The sequence below is a fragment of the Somniosus microcephalus genome, chromosome 2 (assembly GCF_052327205.1).
Source record: "Somniosus microcephalus isolate GS21.2 chromosome 2, FLI_Smic_1.0, whole genome shotgun sequence".
NCBI classification, from domain to species: domain Eukaryota; kingdom Metazoa; phylum Chordata; class Chondrichthyes; order Squaliformes; family Somniosidae; genus Somniosus; species Somniosus microcephalus.
In genome coordinates this window covers 226,996,749-227,009,454 of record NC_140988.1, presented here as the reverse complement: position 1 = coordinate 227,009,454, position 12,706 = coordinate 226,996,749, and the positions used below count along the sequence as shown (strand labels likewise).

Sequence of the window (12,706 nt, the reverse complement as noted above, 5' to 3'; positions counted from 1 at the left end):
GCGCAGGCGGTTCGCAGCGTCCCTGGGATCGCGTGGGCCATGGGGAGCCAATCAGAGAAGGGAATCTCCCTTCATACATTTGACAGGAAGACCCCCAAAACATAGTAAAACTTTAAATAATTTTTAAAAAATCATCACATTTTTAAAATGACTTTAAATTACATAAATTAAGTATTTTAAACAAAAATTTTATTTTTTGAAAAAAATAATTCAAGTATTTAACAGGGCAAAAATAAACTTACCTTTCTTTAAAGTATTTTTTAAATTAAATCAGTGGAAATTTTTTTTTTTTTTACTTTTTTCAACTCTTATCCTGGTAAAAGCAGGCCTTGCGCCTGCTTTTACCAGGCGCAAGGATTGTAAGTGTTTTCTGCGGGCGGAGGGTCTCCAAAAAGCGGAACTCTCCGCCCGCAGAGTCCCTGCTCCCGGGCAGCCGGAGGATCTTGACAGAGCTTTCTTGACAGATCGGAATTGCCAGTTTCCAGCGCATGCGCAATTCATGCCTAAAACCGGCATTTCCGTTGGCCCTACGGGTGAGTACACAGCGCATACCCACCCGTAGGGAACGGAATTTCTGCCTCATAGTTTACTGGCACTCATTTTCAATAAATCCCAACAAGATCATTCCACACCAGTGAATATTAGGCTATCCAGGATTAATGTTTATTGAACATAATCGTCAATTCCATTTCCTACTGTTCCCAGACGTGCACTGTTCTAAAATAATCAAAGTGAGTAGCAATGGTACAAGAATTTTATTGCAAATTTAGCACCAGCTCCTTCTTTACCAATGAGGAATGTTTGCAGATTTCTGAAATTTAAATCTCAACATTTTTTAACGTAAGCAATAAGAAACTCAAATGTACATATTTGTGAATTTTAGCACAAAGTGAACCATAAAAGTCCTAAGATGACCCATTCTGAGAAGTGTTTTGATGAACATTTGCCAGCAACAAAGACCCAGTGCACCCAAAGTACTAGTACCATGTTCTCATGTCTAGCTGCAACTTTTATTTTGAAATCAAAAATGAGGTTTTATTAAAGTATAGTTACTGGAAATACAACTAAGTAGCCAGACAGCAAACCTCTTTCATTTCCTCCCAGGGAAGGGAGGATGCACAAAAGACATTACAGGTATCTGTAGCAACGACTGAGTTTCAGCAAGAACTAGAATTCACTGGAGAAAGCTGGGCAAATCCCAGGTGTGAGACTTTCAGTGATGAGCCAGTTGTGTTACTGCACTGCCCGCTTTCAGAAAGTTTTGTCTATGAACACACAACTTCGTTGGCAGGGTCCTTGCATGAACAGGTTTCTCACATTAGAGCATCCATATTATTATTTTATATATATATGGCTGTTCTCTGCCATTGTGTAGTTAGGCCCTTCACTGGTGTGATTTCACACTTGAAACCATTGTCAAATGCATTAAAGTTGGTAGGCCTACTGAACATCAGAATTAATAAAAGAAGAAACTGTAGATTCTTTATTTAAGAAATATTTTTCCAGCACATTAAGGGAAAATGGTCATTTACCAGGTGACAAGTATAAACAAAAGATTTATCATTAAACATCTAAGTTAATTCTCAAAAATGATCAACAGTGCTGAAATTACAAATCACCACTAGTGCCCAGCACTGATCTGAGGAAACCACAAGACCTTCGGAGTAGAAAAAGCCTCTGGTTATAGCAGAAGGCTCACAAAGTTGAAGGAAAGAGTAAACTGATTATTTCCTGAGTGAAACATTTGCAGGGGATAGTGGACTGCACACAGGATTCTTTTAAAATATTGGTTACCAGGTATGAATTCTTTTCTAAACCAATAAGATACGAGATATTAGGGAAGCTGACTCTTGCCGACAGACTGATTTTTGCTGGATTTTGCTTTCATTTGAAAGGTTTCAACTGCATAAATGACTATATGAAAGGCTGCATCATTTGTGCATTTGAAACTTCATCTTTATCAGCTTGTGTATTTTATACATTCTTTTCAAAAACTAGCTGTAGAGAATTAGACACTTAATTCATTTTGGAATTCATACAAATATTTCATTTAATGCAGTAGCTTCAGAAACCAGTTGTCTGGGTGGTGCTCTATTATAATGCTTTCTATACACATTTCCAGTTCCAAAGCATTTGATAAATAATATGTATAGCCTTAACAACCACATCTGAACATTACTTGAACTAATAATAACAACACTTTGGCCACAACACTTCTGTCAAATTGAAGAAAGGGAAAAGTTGTAGACTTACTTGTCATATACTTTAGTTATTCGGTTGTTTATTTGTTTGTCAAATTTGTAGCGCCGATAATCTTCAATCCCATCTTTAATTGCAATAATTGCAAGAACCACTACCAATGGCAGCATGGTTATCTCCTTTTGAAATGCTTCCACTAATGGGACCCAGTTTAGAACAACTATAAACAGGAAGTATAGGTTTGCAGCCCTGAAAGAAAACAGAGGAAAGAAAATTAAATTATAAAATAAGGGGGTCAAGAAAATGTCTCCACAAAAATACTTCATTACAATCAAACAGTGATTTTTTGTAATTGTTCGCTAACTATTAAAGAGACTATAGTCTACATTTAAATTCAAAGTCACTGATTCATATCTGAAATTCCCACTTTGCTGTGGTATTTACATTTCATAATTTAAACTGTGGATAATTTAATTTTTTGCACAAACAAGTTTGAATTATGAGGAGTAGACTGGACTATGTTGATAGTAAGATTAGGATGAGCGATGGCAGCAAAGCCCAAACTGGTTGCGTGGTGCCCATCACCCCCCATATCTTGGAAAAGTCCCCCTTTCTCGGATCTACTTTTGCCCCTCCCTTTCCTAATTCACTTGCTCGTTCTCAAGTAAATTATGTAAATCAAACAAAATAATTGGCCCTCAAGAGCTCATGGAGGAGTTGCTCTTCCTTTCCTCCCTCGTGGGCACCCCAGTACTGCATTTGCTCAGCATAATCCAAGACAGCAGAAGACTGGAAGACTACCACATCACCGTCAATGATTCTTTTCAAGAACTGTACAATGTAATCTTCATCAAGGCATTATGGTCCAGCACAGCTAACACCAATATCGGGGCAGTACATATATTACTCTCCCCAAGTGAACAGTGCCGAGTGGCTGAGGGGACACCAGAACACAACAGAATTAGATTGTTATCAAAGTGTGCCAAACCAGCTAACACGAATAAAGACTACCCTGGGTCTTCTCTCTATTCAAAGGAGAGGGGATATGATAGAAGTGTTTCAAATAATGAAAGGTGTGGACAATTTGGGTCCAAGTAAGCATTTCTGTTGTGTAAAGATTTTGAGCTCAAGCGGTCCTGTTTACAAATTAAGGACAACAAAAGAAAATAGCAAAGGCAGGATGAATATTTTTTAACTAAAACTGTGGTATGTGAAACAGATTACCGGCATGAGTGGTGGAACAAGAAACCTTAACAGGTTTCAAGAAGGAAGTAGCCAGGTTCTTGTAAACAAGCGGGATTCAGGGTTATTAGAAATGCAACAAGGGATTACTGTGGCTGGTGGGCTAGATCAGGGATTCTCATCTTTTTACTTCTGAGGCCCCACCTCCCGTGTTATAAAAATTCCATGGACCCACTGTAACAACAACTTCTTTTTAAACAGTGACTCCTGTCACATGGTTAAAAACCAGCAGCAAACTTGCACATAGCAAGATCCCACAACAGAAAATCAGATGGTTCACCATATACAATGTGCACCTAAGCTCCAGGCTCACTTCGCAATGCAAAATGGTAGTGTATTTTATATTTATATATTAAATATTATTACACATATAATATGCTGGCAGGGGGTGCCCGGCGTTGCCAGGGCAATTTTGGCCCGCGCGGTCTCCCTGCCCCTGTGTGTCCCCCCCCTCTCTCTGCCTCTGCACCTCTCCCTGTCCTGCTCCCTCCCCTCTCTCCCTCCCCTCTCTCCCCTCTCCCTGCCTAGCGCCTGAGGCCCAGTGCCGTTGTGATACCGGCCGTGCGGGGCCTAGCGCTTCAGGGCTGAGACGGACCCGAGCTGAGCTCCCCCGCGGAGACAGACAGAGAGAGACATATACCGGTTTTAGAGATAGATATACACACACACAAGGTCAACTTTCATGGCCGTTCGCACCTTGCTTGAGTGATGCCCTGGGATCGGAGCCGAGACCGCGAACTCCCAGCGGCGGGCAGTTTGATCAGCCACTCGTTCCGTGCTCAGCTCCGTAAATAGCTGGCATGGTCAAGTAGCGTTCAGCCACATAATGAGCGAAAGGCGAAGTCAGCTGAACATTCACCGCCACCCTTTTAGTTAATTCTTGGCCCATTACCCCACAAAATGGATGTCAAACCCAACCGACCAGACGCTCTGCTTACCCGATTTAAACATGGCAGGTAGGAGAGCGCGCCCTGCACGGCCTTTCGGGAAAAGAACCCGCTGCCAATGGTCACTAACGGATCTGGGGGAGGAGAGGGGGCAGGGTCTCTTCTCCTCCAACATCAGCGGCACATCGGCCCAACCTCGCATTGGTGCACTGAATGAAACTCTCTTTTTGGAGGTGAGTAAATAAAAAAAATGTATAGCTTATATCGAGGTCTCATTCTTAGTAATAAATGGGGAACCACTGACATCGGTAGTGATCAGTCTTGCTCTTTTTTTTGTTGACCCTGATCGCAGAATGGGATTTTTAAAAAGATTTTATTCTTGGCTGCAGAGATAGGGGATGCATTGGTTGTGATCTTCCAACATTCCCTAGATTCTAGAACTGTCCCAGCAGATTGGAAGGTAGCAAATGTAACCCTGCTATTCAAGAAAGGAGGGGAAGAAAAAACAGGGAACTACAGGTCAGTTAGCCTGACATCGGTCGTCAGGAAAATGCTGGAATCCATTGCGAAGGAAGTGGTAACAGGTCACTTAGAAAATCATAATATGACTAGGCAGAGTCAACATGGTTTTATGAAAGGGAAATCGTGTTTAACAAATTTATTAGAATTTTTTGAAGATGTAACTAGCAGGGTAGATAAAGGGGAACCAGAGGATGTAGTATATTTGGATTTCCAAAAGGCATTTGATAAGGTGCCACGTAAAAGGTTGCTTTGCCAGATAAGGGCTCATAGGGTTGGGGCTAATAGATTAGCATGGATAGAGGATTGGTTAACGGATAGAAAACAGAGAGTAGGGATAAACGGGTCCACTTTCCGGTTGGCAGGCTGTAACTAATGGGGTGCCGCAAGGATCAGTGCTTGGGCCTCAGCTATTTACAGTCTATATTAATAACTTAGATGAAGGGATCAAGTGCAATGTATCCAGGTTTACGGACGATACAAAGCTGGGTGGGAAAGTAAGCTGTGAGGAGGACACAAAGAGCCTGCAAAGTGATATAGACAGGTTAAGTGAGTGGGCAATAAGGTGGCAGATGGAGTATAATGTGGCGAAATGTGAGGTTATTCACTTTGGTAGGAAGAATAGAAAAACAGAATTTTTTTTAAATGGTGAGAAACTATAAATGTTGGTGTTCAGAGAGATTTAGGTGTCCTCGTACAGGAAACACAGAAAGTTAGCATGCAGGTCCAGCAAGCAATTAGGAAGGCAAATGGCATGTTGGCCTTTATTACTAGGGGGGTTGGCATACAAGAGTAAGGAAGTCTTACTACAATTGCACAGGCCTTTGGTGAGACCACACCTGGACTACTGTGCACAGTTTTGGTCTCCTTATCTGAGGAAGGATATACTTGCCTTGGAGGCAGTGCAACAAAGGTTCACTAGATTGATTCCTGGGATAAGAGGGTTGTCCTATGAGGAGAGATTGAGTAGATTGGGCCTATACTCTCTGGAGTTTAGACAAATGAGAGGTGATCTCATTGAAACATATAAGATTCTGAGGGGGATTGACAGGGTAGATGCTGAAAGGCTTCCCCTGGCTGGAGAGTCTAGAACTAGGGGGCATAGTCTCAGAATAAGGGGTCAGCCATTTAAGACTGAGATGAGGAGGAATTTCTTCACTCAGAGAATTGTGAATCTTTGGAATTCTCTACCCCAAAGGGCTGTGGATGCTGAGTCTTTGAGTATATTCAAGGCTGAGATAGATAGATTTTTGGACTCTAGGGGAATCAAGGGATATGGGAATCAGGTGGGAAAGTGGAGTTGAGGTCGAAGATCAGCCATAATCGTATTGAATGGCGGAGCAGGCTCGAGGGGCCGTATGGCCTACTCCTGCTCCTACTTCTTATATTCTTATGTTCCTGAAAGTTGCTGATTTGGTGGACCCCTTGAAATCTTCATGCGGACCCCCATTTGAGACATCTGGGCTAGATGGGCCAAAGGTCTTTTCCTGACTGAAACGGTTACTATGTTAGTTTGTAAAATCGCTGTGCAAGAATGAGTGAGTAAATGTGGTCAAACTCTGGTTTGTAACATTTCATTGGATTTGGAGAAAAAGGAATTCAAACATTTTCATTGTGCTGTAAGGCAATATGAATTCTGTTTGTTACAATAATCCACTAAATTAATGTAAATAATTCAGTTCAGAAATCTGGTGTTTTCAGAGTGAGTTACAATTAAAGCAATAAACACATGTAGTATGTATAATAATCTTTCAAGTTTTATAATCAAGATAATGCATGAAAAAAAATCTAAAATTCAACTTTTTATTTCGTTTATGGGATGTGGGCATCGCTGACAAGGCCAGTATTTATTGCCCATCCCTAATCATCCTTGAGAAGGTGGTGGTGAGCTGCATTCTTGAACTGCTGTAGTCCGTGTGGTGCTGGTACTCCCACAGTGTTGTTAGGGAGGGAGTTCCGGGATTTTGACTCATCAACGATGAAGGATCAGCGATATTCTTCTAAGTCAGGATGGTGTGTGACTTGGAGGGAAACTTGGAGGTGGTGGTGTTCCCATGCGCCTGCTGCCCTTGTCCTCCTAGGGGGTAGAGGTTGCTGGTTTGGGAGGTGCTGCAGTGCATCTTGTAGATGGTACACACTGCAGCCACGGTACGCCGGTGATGGAGGGAGTGAATGTTTAAGGTGGTGGATGGGGTGCCAATCAAGCGGGCTGCTTTGTCCTGGATAGTGTCGAGCTTCTTGAGTGTTGTTGGAGCTGCACTCATCCAGGCAAGTAAAGAGTATTCCATCACACTCCTTACTTGTGCCTTGTAGATGGTGGAAAGACTTTGGGGAGTCAGGAGGAGAGACACTCCCCGAAGAATACCTACTCTCTGACCTGCTCTTGTTGCCACAGTATTTATGTGACTGTTCCAGTTAAGTTTCTGGTCAATGGTGACCCCCAGGATGTTGATGGTGCGGGATTCGGCGATGGTAATGCCGTTGAATGTCAAAGGGCAGGTGGTTAGACTCTCGCTTGTTGAAGATGGTCATTGCCTGGCACTTGTGTGGCGCGAATGTTACCTGTCACATATCAGCCCAAGCCTGAATGTTGTCCAGGTCTTGTTGCATGCGGGCATGGACTGCTTCATTATCTGAGGAGTTGTGAATGGCGCTGAATACTGTGCAGTCATCAGCGAACATCCCCATTTCTGACCTTATGTTGGAGGGAAGGTCATTGATGAAGCAGCTGAAGATGGTTGGGCGTAGGACACTGCCCTGAGGAACTCCTGCAGCGATATCTTGGGGTTGTGATGAATGACATTCAACCACCACAACCATCTTCCTTTGTGCTAGGTACGACTCCAGCCAGTGGAGGGATTTCCCCCCGATTCCCATTGACTTCAGTTTTACTAGGGCTCCTTGATGCCACACTCGGTCAAATGCTGCCTTGATGTCAAGGGCAGTCACCCTTACCTCACCTCTGGAATTCACCTCTTTTGTCCATGTTTGGACCAAGGCTGTAATGAGGTCAAGAGCCGAGTGGTGTTGGCGGAACCCAAACTGGGCATCAGTGAGCAGGTTATTGGTGAGTAAGTGCCGCTTGATAGCACTGTCGATGACACCTTCCATCACTTTGCTGAAAATTGAGAGTAGACTGATGGGGCGATAATTGGCTGGATTGGATTTGTCCTGCTTTTTGTGGAGAGAACATACCTGGGCAGTTTTCCACATTGTCGAATAGATGCCAGTGTTGTAGCTGTACTGGAACAGCTTGGCTAGAGGCGCGGCTAGTTCTGGAGCACAAGTCTTCAGCACGATAGCCGGGATGTTGTTGGGGCCCATAGCCTTTGCTGTATCCAGTGCGCTCAGCCATTTCTTGATATTACATGGAGTGAATCGAATTGGCTGAAGACTGGCTTCTGTGATGGTGGGGACCTCAGGAGTAGGCCGATATGGATCATCTACTCGGGACTTCTGGCTGAAGATGGTTGCAAACGCTTCAGCCTTGCCTTTTGCACGCACATGCTGGGCTCCACCATCATTGAGGATGGGGATATTCATGGAGCCTCCTCCTCCTGTTAGTTGTTTAATGGTCCACCACCATTTACGACTGGATGCGTCAGGACTGCAGAGTTTTAATCTGAGCTGTTGATTGTGGGATCGCTTAGCCCTGTCTATAGCATGCTGCTTCTGCTTTTTAGCATGCATGTAGTCCTGTGTTGCAGTTTCCCCAGGTTGGCACCTCATTTTTAGGTACGCCTGGTGCTGCTCCTGGCATGCTCTTCTACACTCCTTATTGAACCAGGGTTGGTCCCCTGGCTTGATGGTAATGGTAGAGTGAGAGATATGCCGGGCCATGAGGTTAGATTGTGGTGGAATACAATTCTGCTACTGCTGATGGCCCACAACTCTTCATGGATGCCCAGTTTTGAGCTGCTAGATCTGTTCTGAATCTATCCCACAAAACACGATGGAGGGTGTCCTCAGTGTGAAGATGGGACTTCGTGTCCACAATGACTATGCGGTGGTCACTGCTACCAATACTGTCATGGACAGATGCATCTGCGACAGGTAGATTGGTGAGGACGAGGTCAAGTAGGTTTTTCCCTCGTGTTGGTTCTCTCACCACCTGCCACAGGCCCAGTTTGACAGCTATGTTCTTCAGGTCTCGGCCAGCTCGGTCAGTAGAGCCACTCTTGGTGATGGGCATTGAAGTCCGCCACCCAGAGTACATTCTGTGCCCTTGCTACCCTCAGTGCTTCTTCCAAGTGGTGTTCAACATGGAAGAATACTGATTCATCAGCTGAGGGAGGGCGGTAGGTGGTAATCAGCAGGAGGTTTCCTGGCCAAGCTTGACCTGAAGCCATGAGACTTTAGGGGTCTGGAGTCAATGTTGAGGACTCCCAGGGCCACTCTCTCCCGACTGTATACCACTGTGCCGCCACCTCTGATGGGCCTGTCCTGCCGGTGGGACAGGACATACCCAGGGATGGTGATGGAGGAGTTTGGGACATTGGCTGGGAGGATTGGTTATTAGATAGGATTGGTGATTTAATCGTACATCCGAATTTCTGGACTGACCCAATGGCTCAGTGAATAAATATATTATGTGGATGGTACTAAGCAGGTCTCAGTTTCAACTCCTGGTCTCTGAGGTAGCCAATCATCACCAAGGCAATAAGGGGGATGCTACAATTTGCTTCAATGTCCATTAGCAAATCCTCACCCTCAACATCAGTCAGTGCCCTCTGCTGGAAAGTGCATGTATATGGACATCATCCACAATGGGCAAGCAGTCTGCAACATTCAGTGTCTGGGTTTACACATGAAGAATGGCCACTGAAACAAGAACCCAGAAAGCTCCCATTGCTGTGGAACTGTACATAGCATGAATTACTATCAGAAGAAAAAAAAGAACTGGCATTTATACAGCGCCTTTCACAGCCTCAGGGTGTCCCAAAATGCTTTACAGTCAATGAAGTACTTTTGAAGCACAGTCACTATGTAATGTAGGGAAACGCAGCAGCCAATTTGTGCACAGCAAGCTCCCACATATAGAACAATATTTTTGTGATACAAAAAGAAAATACTGCAGATGCTGGAAATTTGAAATAAACACAGAAAATGCTGGAGATACTCAGCAGGTCAGGCAGCATCTGTGAAGAGAGAAACAGAGTTAACGTTTCAGGTCGATGACCTTTCATCAGAACTGCAAAAAAGCAGGAAATGGAACAGATTTTTAAGCAAGTGTAGGGGCTGGGAAATGGGGGAGGGGATGAAAGAACAAAAGGGAAGGTCTGTGATAGGATAGAAGGCAGGAGAGGTTAAGAGACAGTGAGAGATATTCAAGGAAAAAGGAGATGGTAATGGGACAGGTTAAGAAACAAAGGATGGCTCTAGATGAAGTTTAAATTGCGCTGGCAGAATGAAAGACAGCTGCCATGTGGGAGAGAAGAGAAAAAGACATAGACAAAAAGTGTGGATAAAAAATATATATATGATCGGGGCCGAGGTTATGATCTGAAATTGTTGAACTCTATGTTGAGTCCAGAAGGCTGTAAAGTGCCTAATCGAAAGATGAGGTGCTGTTCCTCGAGCTTCCGCTGAGCTTCCGTGGAACAATGCAAGAGGCCGAGGACGGTGAGGTCTGAGTGGGAATGGAGCGGAGAATTAAAGTGACAGGTGACCGGAAGCTCGGGGGCACCCTTACGGACTGAACGGAGGTGTTACGCAAAGCGGTCACCCAATCTGCATTTGGTCTCCCCAAAGTAGAGGAGACCGCATCGTGAGCAGCGAATACAGTATAATAAATTGCAAGACGTACAAGTAAATCGCTGTTTCACCCGGAAGATGTGTTTGGGGCCCTGGACAGTGGGAAGGGAGGAGGTAAAAGGGCAGCTGTTGCATCTCCTGCGCTTGCACAGGAAGGTGCCGGGCGAAGGGGAAGGTGTGTTGGGGGTGATAGAGGAGTGAACCAGGGTGTCACGGAGGGAGCGGTCCCTTCGGAATGCTGAAAGGGGAGGTGAGGGGAAGATGTGTTTGGTGGTGGGATCACGCTGGAGGTGGCGGAAATGGCGGAGGATGACCCGTTGAATGTGGAGGCTGGTGGGGTGAAAGGTGAGGACAAGGGCAACTCTATCGTGGTTCCGGGAGGGGGGTGCAGGGGTGAGGGCAGAAGTGCAGGAGATAAAACGGACACGGTCGAGGGCCATGTCAACCACAGTAGAGGGGAATCCTCAGTTGAGGAAAAAGGAAGACATGTCGGAAGCACTGGTATGGAAGGTGGCATCGTCAGAGCAGATGCGGCGGAGACGGAGAAACTGGGAGAATGGAATAGAGTCCTTACAGGAAGTGGGGTGGGAGGAAGTGTAGTCCAGGTGGCTGTGGGAGTCAGTTTTTGATGTTGGGTGGATAAATATTAGCCAGGGCACCTGGGAGAACTCCCCTGCTCTTCTTCGAATAGTGCCACAGCATCTTTTTCGTCCACCCGAGAGGGCAGACGGGGCCTCGGTTTAACTGGGATATGGAGCAAAGGTGGGTAAATGGAGTTTAGGTACAGAGCAGCCATAATTTCATAGCATGGCGGAACATGATTGAGGGATTGAATGGCCTACTCCCATTCATTGCTTCAGTAAAAATGTTCACACTTAAGTCATGCATCAGTGAACATAGTTGCAACAGGCTGTCAGAAGCACACTTGCAGATCTGGCAACAGTAAAACTTGAAAACTACATGAAAATAGTTTGGCAGTGTACTGCAGGAAACTCTTTTTTATCCGGCACCGACGGGACCGGCGTGGTGCCGGTTTATCAAAAAGTCCGGATTACAGAGAGGTATAGTAAAAGGTACGAGAGCTCCGTACACCGCAACAAATCCAGGCTTCCCTGTTGCTTAGCAACAGGTGCAGGAACCCCGGCCACAAGATCCAGGCATCCCTGGTGCTTAGCAATAGGTGCAGGAACCCCGGTTACACAGCCACAGATCCAGGAACGGCCACTAATATGAAGTAAAACTTACCTGAACCTACTCCCGAATTTTGCCGGTTAACAGAGATTTCTGGTTATTTAGGTGCCGGTAAATCGAGAGTTTCCTGTACTACGTGTAACTGGAAAGCACTTATTGTGCACCACTTACAGCAAAGTCCTGGAGAAGAGAGCCCACTTCACAGATCTTGTTAAAAGACAAGACCATATAAAGACTGTTGGAAACAGGAAACAGAAACTGTTCTGTGAAAAATTGCATCAATTAAAAAAAGTTAATGTTGTCTTCAACTATTGCCAGGCAAATGCAGTGGGAGACGAGACTGGGTTGCAGTGGGAGGCGAGACCGGGTTGCAGTGGGAGACGAGACCGGGTTGCAGTGGGAGACGAGACCGGGTTGCAGTGGGAGACGAGACCGGGTTGCAGTGGGAGACGAGACCGGGTTGCAGTGGGAGACGAGACCGGGTTGCAGTGGGAGACGAGACCGGGTTGCAGTGGGAGACGAGACCGGGTTGCAGTGGGAGACGAGACCGGGTTGCAGTGGGAGACGAGACTGGGTTGCAGTGGGAGACGAGACTGGGTTGCAGTGGGAGACGAGACTGGGTTGCAGTGGGAGACGAGACTGGGTTGCACTGAGACGAGACTGGGTTGCACTGAGACGAGACTGGGTTGCACTGAGACGAGACTGGGTTGCACTGAGACGAGACTGGGTTGCACTGAGACGAGACTGGGTTGCAGTGGGAGACGAGACCGGGTTGCAGTGGGAGACGAGACCTGGTTGCAGTGGGAGACGAGACCGGGTTGCAGTGGGAGACGAGACCGGGTTGCAGTGGGAGACGAGACCGGGTTGCAGTGGGAGACGAGACCGGGTTGCAGTGGGAGACGAGACCGGGTTGC

General features: G+C 45.7%; 1 protein-coding gene across 2 annotated transcripts in view; it reads right to left on the bottom strand.

Annotated features, from left to right (window-relative positions):
* atp10d (ATPase phospholipid transporting 10D) overlaps positions 1-12,706 on the bottom strand; it is a 269,873-nt gene that overhangs the window by 142,651 nt on the left and 114,516 nt on the right. For both annotated transcript variants that reach the window (XM_085969712.1, XM_085969722.1), the window contains one exon: positions 2,254-2,448. In XM_085969712.1, the coding sequence (XP_085825838.1) occupies positions 2,254-2,448 (195 nt within the window). The remainder of the gene's footprint in view (positions 1-2,253; positions 2,449-12,706) is intronic.